This window comes from Triticum dicoccoides, chromosome 4A (genome assembly GCF_002162155.2).
Source record: "Triticum dicoccoides isolate Atlit2015 ecotype Zavitan chromosome 4A, WEW_v2.0, whole genome shotgun sequence".
Classification (NCBI taxonomy): Eukaryota; Viridiplantae; Streptophyta; class Magnoliopsida; order Poales; family Poaceae; genus Triticum; species Triticum dicoccoides.
This window is the reverse complement of record NC_041386.1, coordinates 610,997,132-611,020,174: the sequence shown is the minus strand read 5'-3', so window position 1 is coordinate 611,020,174 and position 23,043 is coordinate 610,997,132. Positions and strand designations below refer to the sequence as shown.

General features: G+C 43.1%; 1 protein-coding gene and 1 long non-coding RNA gene across 3 annotated transcripts; both read right to left on the bottom strand.

Annotated features, from left to right (window-relative positions):
• Positions 1–296: 296 nt before the first annotated feature.
• Positions 297–19,546, bottom strand: LOC119287315. The gene is made up of 3 exons (XR_005140814.1): positions 19,535–19,546; positions 17,522–17,525; positions 297–427 (listed from the first exon to the last, which is right to left on the bottom strand). It is a non-coding gene; the product is annotated as an uncharacterized LOC119287315 (long non-coding RNA).
• LOC119287314 (probable ADP-ribosylation factor GTPase-activating protein AGD9) lies at positions 4,249–7,966 on the bottom strand. 2 transcript variants are annotated; one of them, XM_037566840.1, is made up of 8 exons: positions 7,831–7,966; positions 7,621–7,722; positions 7,380–7,498; positions 6,257–6,716; positions 5,832–6,098; positions 5,049–5,171; positions 4,802–4,903; positions 4,249–4,631 (listed from the first exon to the last, which is right to left on the bottom strand). In XM_037566840.1, the coding sequence occupies exons 2-8, from the start codon at positions 7,687–7,689 to the stop codon at positions 4,527–4,529; spliced, it is 1,245 nt and encodes a 414-aa protein (XP_037422737.1). In that variant the 5' UTR covers positions 7,690–7,722; positions 7,831–7,966; the 3' UTR covers positions 4,249–4,526. The 2 variants fall into 2 exon arrangements, with proteins under 2 accessions (XP_037422737.1, XP_037422736.1); XM_037566839.1 differs by having other exon boundaries at positions 7,621–7,719; positions 7,831–7,949.
• Positions 19,547–23,043: the final 3,497 nt, after the last annotated feature.

The window sequence follows — 23,043 nt, the reverse complement described above, 5'->3', positions numbered from 1 at the left end:
CTTAGCAAAGGATTAACCGTGGGGTATTAACTCGAAAACATTGGCGTGAATCATCATCATCTTGTGGCACATCTGTAAATATCAAAACGACGATGTTTACAATGATTTGTCTTGTTTTGTCATCGACATTCTTTATTGTTGCGATGTCGGCTTTGTTATTTGGAATAACCAGTTCAAAAACAAAGTCAACCCATTGGCTTAGCTATAGTAAAACCACTGATTTTTTGGGCAATTATATCTATTAATAGTAAAACCAAGGATCTCTTTCTTTTCTTTCCAAATACTTTATGAAGTTAAGAGGCTCGGTGAAATAGACATGTCTGTGAAAATGCGGACTACCTGCACCTGGACAGAAAGACCCTATGAAGCTTTACTGTTCCCTGGGATTGGCTTTGGGCCTTTCCTGCGCAGCTTAGGTGGAAGGCGACTTTTGCTTGCAAAGTTGCTTTTGAAGATGATCCACCCCATTTTCTCAGAAAAGAAGTCAGAACATGTGTTTTTCACGCATTTCTTATAGAGGTTAGTAAATCAGCAATAGTGTCCTTGCCCATAAGACTCTAATTCTAGGTTCCTCCGTAGCGAGCGTAGTTCAATGGTAAAATATCTCCTTGCCAAGGAGAAGATACAGGTTCGATTCCCGCCACTCGCCCGCTTAATTTCTCAAAGTACTATGAGAAAAAGTTTAGTCTAGTTAACTGTTTAACTACTTATATTAAATTAAGTATTAATTAGGTGTTAGCTACGCGCGACTTCAATTGACAAAAGCGAACAAGGTAGCGCTAGCGCTCGTGAAGAACTTTCGTTTGTTCGCCTTCTAAAAGGCCTACTGACCTGCTAGTGAAAAGTCGGTTACCAAACAAATAATAAGACGTAGGAGCCTAAATCAAATCTGTACTATTGGTACAAAGTCATAAAGAATGGTCGTAACCATAGATCCATCATCTTCGAGGAGGAGGAAACATAAGTCCAATACGCGTTATGGAAGACTAGGGATTGCTAATCCGTCCGGGGTCCTCGAGATCGCATTTTAGGTTGAGTAGAGACGCTAGGGAGTCTGTGGGCTTACCTTGGCATTTCAAGATGGCCTCTATCGTCTTTTCGAGCCCGTCACACTATAGGAGCTGGCCATGTTTGAAGTCATTACCCTTAACCGTAAGGAGAGGGATGCCTAAGGCTAGGCTTGCGACTGGAGTGAAGTCATAACAAGGTAGCCGTACTGGAAGGTGCGGCTGGATCACCTCCTTTTCAGGGAGAGCTAATGCTTCAAAAGGGGTCCCAATCCCTGGGGATAGGGTAATACATCTAAGAAATTATTCCATCGAACGTACTCCCTCTGGATGCGGGAATAGCAACATGAACTAAATGTCCTGTCCAAGCCAAAGAACTTACCCCGAAAAGTCCTGACAAATGATGATTGAGACGAGATTCCGCGTTTTTGAACCACGAAAGGCTTGGTTTCCATTTGGGTTCGTCCATGAATGTGAAATCATAGATCAAATTGCCGAATTGGCAAAATTCGAATTTGTCGATTTCAATCTAAGGTGCACCTTGCCTTTTTCAGGTAGCTTTGTTACGCCTATTCAGCTAGGTGGGGCATTGGTCATAGCCGGGGACTCATTCTGACTTAGACAAGGGGTGGGTCTTTACCAACTTCCAAATCCAAGATTTAGGGAAAAAAAGAGGGGCAGGGCACTCTTCATTCTTCATTCGAAACTCATGAATGTCGGGTCGGAGGTTTTTACCTTGTTATCAAAAAGGGGAGTTGGGTAAAGCAAACTTCGTCGACGTTTGCTGGCTTATTTGGCAAAGAAAAATAGAATACGTTATAAGAAATTAATCGGTCAGTTGAATATTCGGGAGCAGTAATTTAATCGTTCAAATTTTTTTCTCGTTCAAGAGAGAAGAAAACCTATTTTCCCATTGTTTGGCAGGAGAAAGCATATTTGAAAGGAAACCAAAGTGAATTATTGCAAATCAAGCAAAATGGAGCAACTTCCATACTGGGAATTTGGTCAACAGGCGCACCAGAATGCAAGGTATCCTTCTATACGAGCACATGCTCTTGTATTGCCGGTCGTATGAAGTGCCAGGGGCACCCTCTCATCTACAGAAAACACTTTCGTGAAGAAACAATATACATTACAGAAACCTAGTCGCCGCCACTCCATCCAGAATAGAGAGAGAAGAGATCTGGAGAGGAAGAACTACCAGATATCCTTTTAGTTTTGTTCTTCCACCTTCATACTCGTTATCATTCCACTTTCACCATTGTAAGAGAATTCCAAGTTGTAAGATCAGTGTGTAAACTCTATTCATACTCATATGGAGATTGGTACTTGTTTAATCATTTATCTTATTGTGGATCTTCACGGTATTATCGATATGGTTTTCATGGATTTATTTTCTGAGATGATTTTCTTCCGATGTATGAGTACCCACTAGGTGCGGGAGATGTAGGTGAATGGTAAGATTCATTTGTGCATGTTCTATATGTCGTCGTCATTCGTGTTTATAGTCTTATGATATGTCTAATAAGTTGTTATTCGGTGGTGAACTCTATGTGTGTTGTCCGATTTAAGGGCCCCTGCAACATGATCTCAAGACGTACACAGGTAACACATATTGTTTAGGAAATATGCGACTTTTTACGTGATAGATGGAGACATCTATGAAGACCAAGGACAATTAAATCCATTAAGCGTCGCCAGAAGGGCGGCCAGATGGAGACATCTATGAGGACCAAGGACAATTAAATCCATTAAGCGTCGCCAGAAGGGCGGCCAACCAAATATGCCATGTGGCGCAAACTGGTTGGCCGAATGGAAAAGCATTTTGGAAAAAATAGATAGAGGTGAGCAATTTTTTTAAATACTTTTTTTCTTTTTAGATGGAGGTGAGGACTCACGTATTTTTTTTAAATGGAGGGCTATGCAAAGTGACGCTTATTGATAAGCGGCGGTGGTGTTTGCTTTTCTTTTTTACTTTCTTTTTAAGATGGAGGTGAGAATTTTTTTTTCTAGGCTATTTGTTTAGATGGAGGCGAGGACTTCATGTATTTTTTTTAATGAAAACATGCACACAGCTTTCTCTCGAGCAATGTCATAGGGTGACGCCTCAACCACTAGTATGAGATAACGGTGAGTCCATTTGAACTGAATGCATTGTTCCGATTTAACGACCTTAATTGTGAAGGCGACCACGTTGTGGCAATGGTGAAGCAGGACCATATTATGGAATATAATCCCGCGAGAAGTTCCATAACCAAGCATCAGATCGGACACCACCGTAGCGTGCAAACAATTATACTTACACACATATGTGTCAACCAGATGCATCCGTCACTTGCTTAAACTAACAAGACACAAGAGAATTTTGTTTGTGCAAGATTTTTGCTCAATGATCAGCGTACAATCTATTGCTATCGACCACGTGCCAATCACACAAGTTGCCTCCAACATTGAGACCAAAAAACTATCATCCAACATTGAGACACAAAAAGTATCGTAAAAAAGTGAAGAGAAAACGCAAGGAATAAAAATGTTCACAAACCTAAATTATATTGCCAGCTTGCTTAGAGTCCATGTCATCATGCATGAGGACTCATTTTTCTAGGGAATCATGCACTCAGCCACAAAATCTGAGTCAGCTTTCGCATACTCTACTTTTTTTTGACAGATAGTAAGGAATCCATCTATGCAAATTTCTATTTTATGTTGCCAGAAGTCCACGGTTTTAAGTTACTTCGCATATTACATATGTTCCAAATGAAATTAAGTTTACAATGATGAATTTAATAGCATTTGTTTGACACTATTACAATCATGCATGAATTTGTTCATAGCACTCATGGCGATGCTTTGACAAAGCTTGGCCGCAAAATCCAAGTCAGCTTCCTCATACTCTGCTTTTCTTATAGATGGTACAAATTCATCTATCCTTTTGTATTTTATTTTGCCAGAAGTATGTATTCCACCGTTTTAAGTTTACAAATACAATGTTAACATTTAGATTAACAAATAATCTCTCTCTATCAAAATATAATAGTACATTTTCTTATACTAAGGGAGTATAAAAAACATCTTATATTTTAATATAGAGGGAGTATATATGTTGTAGAAATATATTTAATGATGAATTTGCTAGCATTGATTTGCTATTGATGAGCTACTGATAATGATTATAGAGAACTTGACTAGCACAGCACAGCGAGGAAAAGAAAAAATAGAGCTCGATCTGTTTAGAAAACAGTAGCACCACAATAAAATCTTTATCACGGCACATCAAGCTGGAATAAGTACAAAATCATATGTTTTGTCTATTGTCATGAAATGAATAATAACAATATTCCCATTGTAACAAGATTGCGATCAATGTGAATGATAAGACATTCATGATAGTAGTAACAACCCCCTAATATTCTCTACATAGCTGTGCAAGAAATGCTTGAGTCACTCAGAGTTGCCCTGCGATTCGCAGCAGTACTTCTGCGTGCAGAGAAATGCCCACAATTTCCGCTGATCAACACCTCACAGAATTCTGTCGAGGTCGGTGATGAAATTCGAGGCAAAAGATGTCAGCTTTTTTCCGGTTTCTCCGGCCATGTTCTTCAGAGATGATAAATCCTGGGAAGCCTACAGAAAGATTCAGATCAAATTAGAGATGTATGTCAGTTTGTGCAGGTTTGGTTTAATACTAGGGCATACACTAGTATATGATTTTCAGAAGTACACCAGATTGGAAAGCAGGAGCTAAATATGAAAGGAATGGAAAACTATGGTGGAATTGCAAAAAATAGGATTACCTGGAAAGATATTCTGTTGATGAGATCTGCAGCACTTGCGTCCAGATCAGAATCATTTGTATCACGGCCAAACAGATCAGCGCTTGAAATGGATGATGAACCCTGTAGTAAAGCAAACACATTAAACATAAGAACAAATGGTGGTGGATATTTCAAAACGAATATAGTAGAACATGTATGACATATTATTATTCTGGAGCATGCACACTCAAAACACGAGTAGCTTAAAGTGAGATCAAGTACATACCGAAAACTTTTGAAGAGATAACTGAGCCTCCTTTTGCTCTCTGTCTGTGTTACCAAAATACTGTGATGATGAAATTGCTTTCGCGTTCGAAAATTTCTTCCTTGCTTCATCAGTTTCCTCTATCTGCAAGGTATTGTACCACTCAGGATCAGAATGGGTAATAGTAGAACTAGATCCTAAAGGAAACCTACTTACATTAACGATTGCTAATGTTAAGAACATGAAGTGTCAAAATATAAAAGTCACAGGAAAACTGTAGCCTCTGTTTTTGCTTTTGACATATCTTGCTTTATCCATATGCAGTTGCAACAGGGAAAAGTCTAAATTATCGAGCAGCAGCTTTGATTAGAAACAAAAGACGCTGCTTGTTGCGTGTTAAAGAAGCAGCCAGAATAAATAAAAAAGTTTGAACTTAGATGTTGGACCAGATATGTAAAAGCAGCAAGCGCGTGAATATTGTCAAGCAAGTGTGGAACGAATACAGAGATCATTTGGTGAAATAATACAAAGACCATTTGTGAAAAAAAGGACATGCTACCAAATGTTTGCACACCAGAGTACCCTGAACCAAACAAGAGATTCCATAACTTCCAAGAAACAACAGACTAGCCAACAAAGTAATTCAGAGGGAAAAAGTGTCTTACTAAAAGCACATAAGAAACATATGTATGCATACAACTCAAAACAAGGGAAGCTATAAGAATCATGGAAATCTAGTGCATCACTGTGTGCTTTGATTGATTACTCTTACTATCGTAATACTAGCATCAACCCAGCTTTTACCTGAGTCTTTGAGGCAGCTGTGCTTGTTTTCCTTTGGAAGCCATTATCCATTCCATACTCATGAAAGAAGTCTGAGGTTTTTGGTGCTGCTACATGGCCAGTCTTGTTGCCTCCTCCAGTTTTTGATTCTGTTGATGGCTCATTTTCCATGTATTGAAAACGTGAATGTGAGGATGGGCCACTTTTTGCAGCTGAAGTAGTAGTCGTCATTGTTGGTAAAGCAGGTTTTGGCTCTTCAGGTTTCTGATCATACAGGCTTTCATTTGACTGCCGTACAAAGTAAATTTTTTTTTGGCAAAAGTCAGTCAATGGTTCGCACAGCAAATACAAGAGTGATAGTACGCTATTTTTAGAACGTCAGCCCCACAGACGTGCATATATCTAAATTTAGAAACAAGAATAACTCAGCTGATTTGCAGTATTACCTTTGTAGTGAGCTTTTTTACACCAAGGCCTCCAGTCTTGGCACCAAGCTTCTTTGCACCAAGGGGCTTCTTTACAGAACTGACATAAGTGGGGTGTGTAGGGGCTTTTGGTGCCTGGGCAGGCTCTTTTGGCGGATTGGCGACAACAGGTTCATGCTTCCCGTTGGTAGTCTCTTCTGGTGCATCAGCAAGCTTGAAATCAGGGAAGTCGTCGGACGGGTTCGGTGCCTGAGACGCTGCAACAGGGGATGATGGCAAGACGTTGACGGTGGAGCTCTTAGCAACTTCCTTTTGCAGTATCTGCCTGTACAATTCAGCAGCCCTGGACGTGTACTTTGAATCGACTTTGCCGCTCCCCTCAGTCCAACCATGCTGTTTGAAGAAAGCATGTGCACGGTTGTTGCCTCCAAAAGCCATCATCTTTAGCTGATCCGGAGTCCATGAGTCCAGATTCGTTGACCTACATACGAAATATAATGTACAGTTTGTGTATTGTGTAAGAGAGGGGTGGCAGGCCCAAAAGGCAAATACTAGCAGAAAACAATTATCCTGGAACTTGGTAACCACCAGAACGAAGTTTACTCTTAGCACCGCAAATTGACAAAACATAGATAAGAAAATGAGTTATGCATCAGCAGGTGGCGGTGGTGCATGCAAAGAGTAACACATACGCACAAACGACAAACTTGGCATTGCTTTTACTCTGAAAAGCAGACAGATTCCACATTGTTGATTGGCTTACAAATGCACGGTATGGATATGTTAGGGGCCCAATGTGCCACTTGTGGACTATAGAGGTTTGAGGTCCCTCGTTGTTCTACCAAGACCAAGCAAGCCCGCTCTAAACTCCATGTTTCCCGGCAAACGAGATGGGCATCGGTGTTTGGCTCTGTGCCGCCGAGGGCACAAAGGCCCATCCCAGGTTTAATCCATTCGTATATCAGGTGGCTGGATGTCGGCCACTAGGATTGGATCACACAAATGCATCAAAGAGATCAGTTTTAGGTCGATCAAGTGGTGCAGGGTGAATGAAACGAGCATTGGAATGAATTGATTGCGGCGCGGCATATCGATGAGATCCAATAGCAGAAAGGAGGATCTGGAGGAAGCAAGTTATAGGTACCTGACGAATGTGATGTGTACGCCGAGGCTGCGGTGGAAGGCGGAGCAGTCGAGGCAGAGGAAGATGCCGTAGGTGACGGAGGCCCAGGTGGGGTTCTTGGCGTTGCAGTCGAAGCACATCTGCCATTCATTCATAGCACACATGGATCAGATCTGTTCCGGGGCGGCTCGCAGATCTGGCCGAGCTAACCGGTAGGTAGGCAGGCGGGTGGGAGGAAGAGGAAGGGGAAGAAGAGGCATACCTTGTTCTCCGGCTTGGCCTTGAGGCGGCGGAAGACGGCGGTCTTGTCGGTGAAGGCGTCGAACGCCATGGCTCCGGCGGCAAGGGAAGGGAGATCTGGCTGCTGGTAGGGGTGGAGGTTGGGTTAGGCAAGTGGGGGGAGGAGGAGAGCGCGTGAGTTGAGTATATACTAGTAGCACGGAGAGGAGAGGAGAGGAGAGGAGAGGGAGACCTCGGGGGCCTTGACGGCGAGGTGAAGAAAGGAGGAAGCCGCGGTGTCCAGTCCACCGGTTGGTGCTCTGTCGGTCGGCGGCCAGTCCAGCCGCTTCAGGTTGAGGTTGAGGTCCTGACCTGAGGGGTGTCGCGCACAGTCAAATCTGCCCGACTCCGGTAGCGGTCTACGCGTCCGCTCATGTTAGGCATGGAGTAACTAATTTTTCGCCCACGTTTTAGGCTTCACGTTTCCTTTCTCTTTTATAGTATGCTCTATCTACTAATTACTTTTTCCTAGTACTAGTGAGTAATCGATCTTCTTTTTCTTGCCTACCAGTAGGAGTACAATTTTAGACATGGCATCTCATAGTCATGTCTAACAATAGCAATGTATGGCTTTTTTTCGCCTACTTTCCCATCCTCATCAAGCGCTCGCTCGCGAGGGGTTGAAAGTTTTTCCTTTCCTTTCACCGCATGCCCCTCATTGGTCGTCGCCGAGGGCGTCCACATGTTGAATCCGTGTCGCCGAGGAGCTCACTCGCGCTTTTTTTTCTTTTGAAATGGTCGTCGGGGGGCAAAGGCTCCCCACCTGAATATATTTCAAAAGCACCACAGTTTCGGGAAGAGAGGAACTCCCACCACAGACCGGTGTCATTTTTGAGACAGCAATATCAAATAATCAAGTCATTAAAGATGTCAGTAATAGAGGAGTGTACATCGACAGCTGGATTCTGAAAACCTTTCTTGTTTCTAGCATCACATCTCTTCCACAAGATGAGGAGCAGCATGAAGGGGCAAACGAAGTTGGCAGGGCGTGGGGTAGCGGGGTGGAGAAGAAATCCGCCAAGGGCCTGGAGCGCAGTCGAATACAGTTGCAAGTCAAATCCCACGAGCCGCCGGGCAGGAGAAGATCATATGGTCACTGTCCTCCATAGCGCGGCTGCACCTAGAGCACACATCCAAGTCAAGAATGGACTTCTTGCACATATTCTTCCTACTATTCAGCCGATCAAGGTAAAAACTGCCAACCAAAGATCATAACTTTTTTGGAACTCTTGAGTCCCAGATCATGGTAAGTATGGGGTCCGCGAGTTGAGAAGAAAGAGCCGTGTGCGCTCCCCGAGTGGAGAATCATTCAACAGTCGCCGATTGTCCGGTACATGAGAGAGAGAGAGAGAGAGAGAGAGAGGCAAGCTCTGCAAATGCAATAGAGGTTAGACGATTAGGAAGAGCAAGTTAGATCCCATCCTGTATAATAGTGGCTACCATGGTGTTTGGTTTGTGTGGTGGGAAAAAAGAGTGGCAAATACTAAAGCCGGTGGTTCCGGCTTTAGCCAACTATCCAAACAAAAGAAGGTGGAGTGACCATCACCGATGGTACACTGGAAAATCTATCTGAAACTCTGAAGGTGTTTAAAACTAGTTCGGGCAAGGAAGGAGTTGTTCTTGCCAAGGCCAATATGGAGGGTGGAGTGATGGAGAACCCAATCCTTCCAAGGGATGTTGGTGGCATGTAAAAATTTGTAAGAAAACTTCAGCGGTAGATAAAAAATTTGTGCACCTAAGTTTTTTACACCCAAACCACCTGCATCTCTAGGAGTATAAACTTTGTCTCAAGCGACCAGGCATTTTTGCCCCAGAGCAAGTCTCGTCATTGGACCGGATAAAAGTACGTCTACGCTTGTCAATGGCTTCTAGAACCTGGATGGGGAGGGGAAAACACAACATGAAGTAGGTGGGTAAGTTGTCAAGGACGGCTGAGAGGAGGACTAATTTTCCACCTCGAGAGAGAAGTAAAGCACATCAACCAGAGTGGTAGATATCGCAACGGTCAATAATGGGTTGAAAGGCAGATGGTGGTAACTTGTGGGGGGAGAGGGGTAGTCCAAGATAGGTTTGGGGGAAGGAGGAAACATCAGTGGCAAGGTCCGAAGCCATACTGGCAGCAACGATAGGGTCAACATTTAGGGGAACGAAAGTTGTTGTTGTGAAGTTGATCTGGAGGCCAGTGGCAGCTGCAAAACTATCGAGAATAAGTTTTAGGTGCAGAGAGCCGCCTCTGGAGTGGCTTTGACTAAGATTGGGGTGTCATCTACATACTGCAGAACGGGGCAGGGGAGGTGGGCTAAGAGGGTAGAAAAGGAGGCCCTCACTCTTGCCTCCAATAATTATTTGCCGAAGGATATCCACCACAATAATAAACAAGCAGGGGAGAGTGGGTCCCTTTTGTTGAAGGATATCTACTACGCCACTCACGTTTTGTCATTGTTGTTGGGGAACACAGTAATTTCGAAAAATTTCCTACGCACACGCAAGATCTATCATGGTGATGCATAGCAATGAGAGGGGAAGAGTGTTGTCCACGTACCCTCATAGACCGTAAGTGGAAGCGTTATGACAACGTGGTTGATGTAGTCGTACGTCTTCACGATCCGACCGATCCTAATACCAAAAGTATGACACCTCCGCGATCAGCGCACGTTCAGCTCGGTGACATCCCTTGATCCAGTTGAGTGTCGAATGAGAGCTTCATCAGCACGACGGCGTGATGACGGTGACGATGAAGCTACCGGCGCAGGGCTTCGCCTAAGCACTACGACGATATGACCGAGGTGGATTATGGTGGAGGAGGGCACCGCACACGGCTAAGAGATCAATGATCAACTTGTGTGTCCTAGGGTGCCCCCTGCCCCCGTATATAAAGGAGCAAGGGGGGAGGCCAGCCGGCCCTTGGGGCGTGCCAAGGAGGGGAGGAGTCCTCCTCCTGATAGGAGTAGGACTCCCCCTTTCCTAGTCCAACTAGGAGGAGGAAGGGGAAGGAAGGAGAGGGAGAGAGGGAGGGAAAGAGGGGGCACCGCCCCCTCCTTGTCCAACTCAGACTCCTCAAGGGGGGGCGCGCGGCCAGCCCTAAGGCCCCCTCCTCTCTCTCACAAGGCCCATGTTGGCCCATTAGTTCCCTCGGGGTTCCGATAACCCCCCGGCACTCCAATAATTATCTGGTGACCCCCGGAACACATCCGGTGTCCGAATATAGTCATCCAATATATCAATCTTTATGTCTCGACCATTTTGAGACTCCTCGTCATGTCCGTGATCACATCCGGGACTCCGAACTATCTTTGGTACATCAAAACACATAAACTTATAATACCGATCGTCACCGAACGTTAAGCGTGCGGACCCTACGGGTTCAAGAACTATGTAGACATGACCGAGACACGTCTCCGGTCAATAACCAATAGCAGAACCTAGATGTTCATATTGGTTCCCACATATTCTACGAAGATCTTTATCAGCCAAACCGCATAACGATATACGTTGTTCCCTTTGTCATCGGTATGTTACTTGCTCGAGATTCGATCGTCGGTATCTCAATACCTAGTTCAATCTCGTTACCGGCAAGTCTATTTACTCGTTCCGTAATGCATCATCTCGCAACTAACTCATTAGTCACATTGCTTGCAAGACTTATAGTGATGTGCATTACCGAGAGGGCCTAGAGATACCTCTCCGATATACGGAGTGACAAATCCTAATCTCGATCTATGCCAACTCAACAAACACCATCGGAGACACCTGTAGAGCATCTTTATAGCCACCCAGTTACGCTGTGACGTTTGATAGCACACTAAGTGTTCCTCCAGTATTCGGGAGTTGCATGATCCCATAGTCATAGGAACATGTATAAGTTATGGAGAAAGCAATAGCAACAAACTAAACGATCATCGTGATAAGCTAACGGATGGGTCAAGTCAATCACATCATTCTCCAATGATGTGATCCTGTTAATCAAATGACAACTCATGTCTATGGTCAGGAAACATAACCATCGTTGATTCAACGAGCTAGTCAAGTAGAGGCATACTAGTGACACTCTGTTTGTCTATGTATTCACACATGTACTAAGTTTCTGGTTAATACAATTCTAGCATGAATAATAAACATTTATCATGATATAAGGAAATATAAATAACAACTTTATTATTGCCTCTAGGGCATATTTCCTTCAGTCTCCCACTTGCACTAGAGTCAATAATCTAGATTACATTGTAATTATTCTAACACCCATGGAGTCTTGGTGCTGATCATGTTTTGTTCGTGAGAGAGTCTTAGTCAACGGGTCTGCAACATTCAGATCCGTATATATCTTGCAAATCTCTATGTCTCCCTCCTTGACTTGATCGCGGATGCAATTGAAGCGTCTCTTGATGTGCTTGGTTCTCTTATGAAATCTGGATTCCTTTGCCAAGGCAATTGCACCAGTATTGTCACAAAAGATTTTCACTGGACCCGATACACTAGGTATTACACCTAGATCGGATATGAACTCCTTCATCCAGACTCCTTCATTTGCTGCTTCTGTAGCAGCTATGTACTCCGCTTCACATGTAGATCCCGCCACGACGCTCTGCTTGGAACTGCACCAACTGACAGCTCCACCATTTAATAAAAATACGTATCCGGTTTGTGACTTAGAGTTATCTGGATCAGTGTTAAAGCTTGCATCGACGTAACCGTTTACGACGAGCTATTTGTCACCTCCATAAACGAGAAACATATCTTTAGTCCTTTTCAGGTATTTCAGGATGTTCTTGACCGTTTTCCAGTGATCCACTCCTGGATTACTTTGGTACCTCCCTGCTAAACTAATAGCAAGGCACACATCAGGTCAGGTACACAGCATTGCATACATGATAGAACCTATGGCTGAAGCATAGGGAATGACTTTCATTTTCTCTCTATCTTCTACAGTGGTCGGGCATTGAGTCTGACTCAACTTCACACCTTGTAACACGGGCAAGAACCCTTTCTTTGCTTGATCCATTTTGAACTTCTTCAAAACTTTATCAAGGTATGTGCTTTGTGAAGTCCTATTAAGCGTCTTGATCTATCTCTATAGATCTTGATGCCCAATATATAAGCAGCTTCATCAAGGTCTTTCATTGAAAAATTCTTATTCAAGTATACTTTTATGCTATTCAGAAATTCAGTATCATTTCCGATCAACAATATGTCATCTACATATAATATCAGAAATGCTACAGAGCTCCCACTCACTTTCTTGTAAATACAGGCTTCTCCAAAAGTCTGTATAAAACCATATGCTTTGATCACACTATCACAGCGTATATTCCAACTCCGAGAGGCTTGCACGAGTCCATAAATGGATCGCTGGAGCTTGCACACTTTGTTAGCACCTTTTGGATCGACAAAACCTTCTGGTTGCATCATATACAACTCTTCTTTAATATATCCATCAAGGAATCCAATTTTGACATCCATTTGCCAAATTTCATAATCATAAAATGCGGCAATTGCTAACATGATTCGGACGGACTTAAGCATCGCTACGGGTGAGAAGGTCTCATAGTAGTCAACTCCTTGAACTTGTCGAAAACCTTTTGCAACAAGGCGAGCTTTGTAGACAGTAACATTACCGTCAGCGTCAGTCTTCTTCTTGAAGATCCATTTATTCTCTATGGCCCGCCGATCAACTGGCAAGTCAACCAAAGTCCATACTTTGTTCTCATACATGGATCCCATCTCAGATTTCATGGCCTCAAGCCATTTTGCGGAATCTGGGCTCATCATCGCTTGCTCATAGTTCGTAGGTTCGTCATGGTCAAGTAACATGACCTCTAGAACAGGATTACCGTACCACTCTGGTGCGGATCTTACTCTGGTTGACCTACGAGGTTCGGTAGTAACTTGATCAAAAGTTTCATGATCATCATCATTAGCTTCCTCACTTACTGGTGTAGGAAGCACTGGAACTGATTTTAGTGATGAACTACTTCCCAATAAGGGAGTAGGTACAATTACCTCATCAAGTTCTACTTTCCTCCCACTCACTTCTTTCGAGAGAAACTCCTTCTCTAGAAAGGATCCATTCTTAGCAACGAATATCTTGCCTTCAGATCTGTGATAGAAGGTGTACCCAACAGTCTCCTTTGGGTATCCTATGAAGACACATTTCTCCGATTTGGGTTCGATCTTATCAGGTTGAAGCTTTTTCACATAAGCATCATAGCCCCAAACTTTAAGAAACGACAACTTGGGTTTCTTGCCAAACCACAGTTCATAAGGTTTCGTCTCAACGGATTTTGATGGTGCCCTATTTAACGTGAATGCAGCCGTCTCTAAAGCATAACTCCAAAACGATAGCGGTAAATTAGTGAGAGACATCATAGATCACACCATATCTAATAAAGTGCGGTTACGACGTTCGGACACACGATTATGTTGTGGTGTTCCAGGTGGCGTGAGTTGCAAAACTATTCCGCATTGTTTCAAATGAAGACCAAACTCATAACTCAAATATTCACCTCCACGATCAGATCGTAGAAACTTAATTTTCTTGTTACGATGATTTTCCACTTCACTCTGAAATTCTTTGACTTCTCAAATGTTTCGGACTTATGTTTCATCAAGTAGATATACCCATATCTGCTCAAATCATATGTGTAGGTGAGAAAATAACGATATCCGTCGCACACCTCAATGTTCATTGGACCACATACACTAGTATGTATGATTTTCAATAACTCTGTTGCTCGCTCCATTGTTCTGGAGAACGGAGTTTTAGTCATCTTGCCCATGAGGCATGGTTCGCATGTACCAAGTGATTCATAATCAAGTGATTCCAGAAGTCCATCAGAATGAAGTTTCTTCATGTGCTTTACACCAATATGACCCAAACGGAAGTGCCACAAATAAGTTGCACTATCATTATCAACTCTACATCTTTTGGCTTCAATATTATGAACATGTGTATCACTACTATCAAGATTTAGTAAAAATAGACCACTCATCAAGGGTGCATGACCATAAAAGATATTACTCATATAAATAGAACAACCATTATTCTCTGAATTAAATGAATAACCGTCTCGCATCAAACAAGATCCAGATATAATGTTCATGCTCAACGCTGGCACCAAATAACAATTATTTAGGTCTAAAACCCGAAGGTAGATGTAGAGGTAGCGTGCCGACGGTGATCACATCGACTTTGGAACCATTTCCCACGTGCATCGTCACCTCGTCCTTAGCTAATCTTCGCTTAATCCATAGCCCCTGTTTTGAGTTGCAAATATTAGCAACTGAACCAGTATCAAATACCCAGGCACTACTGTGAGCATTAGTAAGGTACACATCAATAACATGTATATCAAATATACCTTTCACTTTGCCATCCTTCTTCTCCGCCAAATACTTGGGGCCGTTCCGCTTCCAGTGACCAGTCCCTTTGCAGTAGAAGCACTCGGTTTCAGGCTTAGGTCCAAACTTGGGTTTCTTCACTTGAGCAGCAACCGGGTTGTTGTTATTCTTGAAGTTCCCCTTCTTCCCTTTACCCTTTTTCTTGAAACTACTGGTCTTATTGACCATCAACACTTGATGCTCCTTCTTGATTTCTACCTCCACAGCCTTTAGCACTGCGAAGAGCTCAGGAATAGTCTTATCCATCCCTTGCATATTATAGTTCATCCCGAAGCTCTTGTAGCTTGGTGGCAGTGATTGAAGAACACTGTCAATGACACTATCACCAGGAAGATTAACTCCCAGCTGAGTCAAGTGGTTGTGGTACCTAGACATTCTGAGTATATGTTCACTAACAGAACTATTCTCCTCCATTTTTGTAGCTGTAGAACTTATTGGAGACTTCATATCTCTCAATCTGGGCATTTTCTTGAAATATTAACTTCAACTCCTGAAACATCTCATATGCTCCATGACGTTCAAAACGTCATTGAAGTCCCGGTTCTAAGCCGTAAAGCATGGCACACTGAACTATCGAGTAGTCATCAGCTTTGCTCTGCCAGGTGTTCACAACATCTGGCATTGCTGCTGCAGCGGGTTTGTCACCTAGCGGTGCTTCCAGGACGTAATTCTTCTGTGCAGCAATGAGGATAATCCTCAAGTTACCGACCCAGTCCGTGTAGTTGCTACCATCATCTTTCAACTTAGCTTTCTCTAGGAACGCATTAAAATTCAACGGAACAACAACACGGGCCATCTATCTACAACAACATAGACATGCAAAATACTATCAGGTACTAAGTTCATGATAAATTAAAGTTTAATTAATCAAATTACTTAAGAACTCCCACATAGATAGACATCTCTCTAATCATCTAAGCGATCACGTGATCCATATCAACTAAACCATGTCCGATCATCACGTGAGATGGAGTAGTTTCCAATGGTGAACATCACTACGTTGATTATTGAAGGAAATATGCCCTAGAGGCAATAATAAAGTTATTATTTATTTCCTTATATCATGATAAATGTTTATTATTCATGCTAGAATTGTATTAACAGGAAACATAATACATGTGTGAATACATAGACAAACAGAGTGTCACTAGTATGCCTCTACTTGACTAACTCGTTGATCAAAGATGGTTATGTTTCCTAACCATAGACATGAGTTGTCATTTGATTAGCGGGATCACATCATTAGGAGAATGATGTGATTGACTTGACCCATTCCGTTAGCTTAGCACTTGATCGTTTAGTTTGTTGCTATTGCTTTCTTCATAACTTATACATGTTCTTATGACTATGAGATTATGCAACTCCCATTTACCGGAGGAACACTTTGTGTGCTACGAAACCTCACAACGTAACTGGGTGATTATAAAGGTGCTCTATAGGTGTCTCCGAAGGTACTTGTTGGGTTGGCGTAATTCGAGATTAGGATTTGTCACTCCGATTGTCGGAGAGGTATCTCTAGGCCCTCTTGGTAATACACATCACTCAAGCCTTGCAAGCATCGCAACTAATAAGTTAGTTGCCGGATGATGTATTACAGAACGAGTAAAGAGACTTGCCGGTAACGAGATTGAACTAGGTATTGGAATACCGACGATCGAATCTCGGGCAAGTAACATACCGATGACAAAGGGAACAACGTATGTTGTTATGTGGTTTGACCGATAAAGATCTTCGTAGAATATGTAGGAACCAATATGAGCATCCAGGTTCCGCTATTGGTTATTGACCGGAGACATGTCTCGGTCATGTCTACATAGTTCTCGAACCTGTAGGGTCCGCACCCTTAAAGTTCGGTGGCGATCGTAATTAGGGTTTTTTGTGTTTTGATGTACCAAAGGTTGTTCGGAGTCCCGGATGTGATCACGGACATGATGAGGAGTCTCGAAATGGTCAACACATAAAGATTGATATATTGGAAGCCTATATTTGGATATCGGAATCGTTCCGGGTGAAATCGGGATTTTACCGGAGTATCGGGGGGTTACCGGAACCCCCCGGGGGTTAATGGGCCTACATGGGCCGTAAGGGAGAAGAGGAGGGCCGGCCAGGGCAGGCCGCGCGCCCCTCCCCCCTAGTCCGAATAGGACAAGGAAGGGGGGGCGGCGCCCCCCTTTCCTCTTTCCCCCTTCCCCTTTCCTTCTCCAACAAGGCAAGAGGGGGGAGTCCTACTCCCGGTGGGAGTAGGACTCCTCCAGGCGCACCCCTAGGGGCCGGCCACACCTCCCCCCTCCCTCCTTTATATACGGGGGCAGGGGGCACCCCATGACACACAAGTTGATCTTCGTGATCGTTCCTTAGCCGTGTGCGGTGCCCCCTTCGACCATATTCCACCTCGGTCATATCGTAGCGGTGCTTAGGCGAAGCCCTGCGTCGGTAGAACATCATCACCGTCATCACGCCGTCGTGCTGACAAAACTCTCCCTCAACACTCGGCTGGATTGGAGCTCGAGGGACGTCACCGAGTTGAACGTGTGTAGAACTCGGAGGTGCCGTACGTTCGATACTTGGATCGGTCAGATCGGGAAGATGTACGACTACTTCCTCTACATTGTGTCAACACTTCCGTTGCCGGTCTACGAGGGTACGTAGACAACACTCTCCCCTCTCATTGCTATGCATCACCATGATCTTGCATGTGCGTAGGAATTTTTTTGAAATTACTACGTTCCCCAACAGTGGTATCCGAGCCAGGTTTTATGCGTTGATGTTATATGCACGAGTAGAACACAAGTGAGTTGTGGGCGATATAAGTCATACCGCTTACCAGCATGTCATTCTTTGGTTCGGCGGTATTGTTGGATGAAGCGGCCCGGACCGACATTACGCGTACGCTTACGCGAGACTGGTTCTACCGACGTGCTTTGCACACAGGTGGCTGGCGGGTGTCAGTTTCTCCAACTTTAGTTGAATCGAGTGTGGCTATGCCCGGTCCTTGCGAAGGTTAAAACAGCACCAACTTGACAAACTATTGTTGTGGTTTTGATGCATAGGTAAGAACGGTTCTTGCTAAGCCCGTAGTAGCAACGTAAAACTTGCAACAACAAAGTAGAGGATGTCTAACTTGTTTTTGCAGGGCATGTTGTGATGTGATATGGTCAAGACATGATGCTAAATTTTATTGTATGAGATGATCATGTTTATTAACCGAGTTATCGGCAACTGGCAGGAGCCATATGGTTGTCGCTTTATTGTATGCAATGCAATCGCGTTGTAATGCTTTACTTTATCACTAAGCGGTAGCGATAGTCGTGGAAGCATAAGATTGGCGAGACGACAATGATGCTACAATGGAGATCAAGGTGTCGCGCCGGTGACGATGGGGATCATGACGGTACTTTGGAGATGGAGATCACAAGTACAAGATGATGATGGCCATATCATATCACTTATATTGATTGCATGTGATGTTTATCTTTTATGCATCTTATCTTGCTTTGATTGATGGTAGCATTATAAGATGATCTCTCACAAAATTTCAAGATAAAAGTGTTCTCCCTGAGTATGTACCGTTGCCAAAGTTCGTCATGCCCAGACACCACGTGATGATCAGGTGTGATAAGCTCTACGTCCATCTACAACGGGTGCAAGCCAGTTTTGCACACGCAGAATACTCAGGTTAAACTTGACGAGCCTAGCATATGCAGATATGGCCTCGAAACACTGAGACCGAAAGGTCGAGCGTGAATCATATAGTAGATATGATCAACATATTGATGTTCACCATTGAAAGCTACTCCATTTCACGTGATGATCGGTTATGGTTTAGTTGATTTGGATCATGTGATCACTTAGAAGATTAGAGGGATGTCTTTCTAAGTGGGAGTACTTAAGTAATATGATTAATTGAACTTGAATTTATCATGAACTTAGTACCTGATAGTATCTTGCTTGTCTATGTTTGATTGTAGACAGATGGCCCGTGCTGTTGTTACGTTGAATTTTAATGCGTTCCTTGAGAAAGCAAAGTTGAAAGATGATGGTAGCAATTACATGGACTGGGTCCGTAACTTGAGGATTATCCTCATTGCTGCACATAAGAATTACGTCCTAGAAGCACCGCTGGGTGTTAGGCCTGCTGCTAACGTTTATTGTCTGTACCACAGGAAGATGTTATGAACGTCTGGCAGAGCAAAGCTGATGACTACTCGATAGTTCAGTGTGCCATGCTTTACGGCTTAGAATCGGGACTTCAACGACGTTTTGAACGTCATGGAGCATATGAGATGTTCCAGGAGTTGAAGTTAATATTTCAAGCAAATGCCCGGATTGAGAGATATGAAGTCTCCAATAAGTTCGATAGCTGCAAGATGGAGGAGAATAGTTCTGTCAGTGAACATATACTCAAAATGTCTGGGTATCATAATCACTTGACTTAACTGGGAGTAAATCTTCCTGTTGATAGTGTCATTGACAGAGTTCTTCAATCACTGCCACCAAGCTACAAGAGCTTCGTGATGAACTATAACAGGCAAGGGATGGATAAGACGATTCTCGAGCTCTTCGCAATGCTAAAGGCTGCGGAGGTAGAAATCAAGAAGGAGCATCAAGTGTTGATGGTCAACAAGACCGCCAGTTTCAAGAAAAAGGGCAAAGGGAAGAAGAAGGGGAACTTCAAGAAGAACAACAAGCAAGTTGCTGTTCAGGAGAAGAAACCTAAATCTGGACCTAACCTGAAACTGAGTGCTTCTACTACAAGCAGACTGGACACTGGAAGCGGAACTGCCCCAAGTATTTGGCGAATAAGAAGAATGGCAAGGTGAACAAAGGTATATGTGATATACATGTTATTGATGTGTACCTTACTAGAGCTCGCAGTAGCACCTGGGTATTTGATACTGGTTCTGTTGCTAATATTTGCAAGTCGAAACAAGGACTATGGATTAAGCGAACACTAGCGAAGGACGAGGTGACGATGCGCGTGGGAAATGGTTCCAAAGTCGATGTGATCGCAGTCGGCACACTACCTCTACATCTACCTTCGGGATTAGTATTATACCTAAATAATTGTTATTTGGTGCTAGCGTTGAGCATGAACATTATATCTGGATCTTGTTTGATGTGAGACGGTTATTCATTTAAATCAGAGAATAATGGTTGTTCTATTTATATGAGTAATATCTTTTATGGTCATGCACCCTTGAAGAGTGGTCTATTTTTGATGAATCTCGATAGTAGTGATACACATATTCATAATGTTGAAGCCAAAAGATGCAGAGTTGATAATGATAGTGCAACTTATTTGTGGCACTGCCGTTTAGGTCATATCGGTATAAAGCGCATGAAGAAACTCCATACTGATGGACTTTTGGAATCACTTGATTATGAATCACTTGGTACTTGCGAACCGTGCCTCATGGGCAAGATGACTAAAACGCTGTTCTCCGGTACTATGGAGAGAGCAACAGATTTGTTGGAAATCATACATACAGATGTATGTGGTCCGATAAATGTTGAGGCTCGTGGCAGATATCTTTATTTTCTCACCTTCACAGATGATTTAAGCAGATATGGGTATATCTACTTAATGAAACATAAGTCTGAAACATTTAAAAAGTTCAAAGAATTTCAGAGTGAAGTTGAAAATCATCATAACAAGAAAATAAAGTTTCTACGATCTGATCGTGGAGGAGAATATTTGAGTTACGAGTTTGGTCTACATTTGAAACAATGAGGAATAGTTTCGCAACTCACGCCACCCGGAACACCACAACGTAATGGTGTGTCCGAACGTCGTAATCGTACTTTATTAGATATGGTGCGATCTATGATGTCTCTTACTGATTTACCTCTATCGTTTTGGGGTTGTGCTTTAGAGACGGCTGCATTCACGTTAAATAGGGCACCATCGAAATCCGTTGAGATGACGCCTTATGAACTATGGTTTGGCAAGAAACCAAAGTTGTTGTTTTTGAAAGTTTGGGGCTGCGATGCTTATGTGAAAAAGCTTCAACCTGATAAACTCGAACCCAAATCGGAGAAATGTGTCTTCATAGGATACCCAAAGGAGACTGTTTGGTACACCTTCTATCACAGATCCGAAGGCAAGACATTCATTGCTAAGAATGGACCCTTTCTAGAGATGGAGTTTCTCTCGAAAGAAGTGAGTGGGAGGAAAGTAGAACTTGATGACGTAACTGTACCTGCTCCCTTATTGGAAGGTAGTACATCACAGAAACCAGTTTCTGTGACACCTATACCAATTAGTGAGGAAGCTAATGATAATGATCATGAAACTTCAGATCAAGTTACTACCGAACCTCGTAGATTAAGCAGAGTAAGATCCGCACCAGAGTGGTACGGTAATCCTGTTCTGGAAGTCATGCTACTAGATCATGATGAACCTACGAACTATGAAGAAGCTATAGTGAGCCCAGATTCCGCAAAATGGCTAGAAGCCATGAAATCTGTGATGGGATCCATGTATGAGAACAAAGTGTGGACTTTGGTTGACTTGCCCGTTGATCAGCAAGCAATTGAGAATAAATGGATCTTCAAGAAGAAGACTGACGCTGACGGTAATGTTACTGTCTACAAAGCTCGAGCTGTTGCGAAAGGTTTTCGACAAGTTCAAGGGATTGACTACGATGAGACCTTCTCACCCGTAGCGATGCTTAAGTCTGTCCGAATCATGTTAGCGATTGCCGCATTTTATGATTATGAAATTTGGCAGATGGATGTCAAAACTGCATTCTTGAATGGATTTCTAGAAGAAGAGTTGTATATGATGCAACCGGAAGGTTTTGTCGATCCAAAGGGAGCTAACAAAGTGTGCAAGCTCTAGTGATCCATTTATGGACTGGTGCAAGCCTCTCGGAGTTGGAATAAACACTTTGGTAGTGTGATCAAAGCATTTGGTTTTGTACAGACTTTTGGAGAAGCCTGTATTTACAAGAAAGTGAGTGGGAGCTCTGTAGCAGTTCTGATATTATATGTGGATGACATATTACTGATTGGAAATGATATAGAATTTCTGGATAGCATAAAAGGATACTTGAATAAGAGTTTTTCAATGAAAGACCTCGGTGAAGCTGCTTACATATTGGGCATTAAGATCTATAGAGATAGATCAAGATGCTTAATTGGACTTTCACAAAGCACATACCTTGACAAAGTTTTGAAGAAGTTCAAAATGGATCAAGCAAAGAAAGGGTTCTTGCCTGTGTTACAAGGTGTGAAGTTGAGTAAGACTCAATGTCCGACCACCGCAGAAGATAGAGAGAAAATGAAAGATGTTCCCTGTGCTTCAGCCATAGGCTCTATCATGTATGCAATGCTGTGTACCAGACCTGATGTGTGCCTTGCTATAAGTCTAGCAGGGAGGTACCAAAGTAATCCAGGAGTGGATCACTGGACAGCAGTCAAGAACATCCTGAAGTACCTGAAAAGGACTAAGGATATGTTTCTCGTATATGGAGGTGACAAAGAGCTCATCGTAAATGGTTACGTAGATGCAATCTTTGACACTGATCCAGACAATTCTAAATCGCAAACCGGATACATGTTTATATTGAACGGTGGAGCTGTCAGTTGGTGCAGTTCTAAAAAAAGCGTCGTGGCGGGATCTACATGTGAAGCGGAGTACATAGCTGCTTCGGAAGCAGCAAATGAAGGAGTCTGAATGAAGGAGTTCATATCCAATCTAGGTGTCATACCTAGTGCATCGGGTCCAATGAAAATCTTTTGTGACAATACTGGTGCAATTGCCTTGGCGAAAGAATCCATATTTCACAAGAGAACCAAGCACATCAAGAGACACTTCAATTCCATTCGGGATTTAGTCCAAGTGGGAGACATAGAAATTTGCAAGATACATACGGATCTGAATGTTGCAGACCCGCAGACTAAGCCTCTTCCACGAGCAAAACATGATCATCACCAAGGCTCCATGGGTGTTAAAATCATTACTGTGTAATCTAGATTATTGACTCTAGTGCAAGTGGGAGACTGAAGG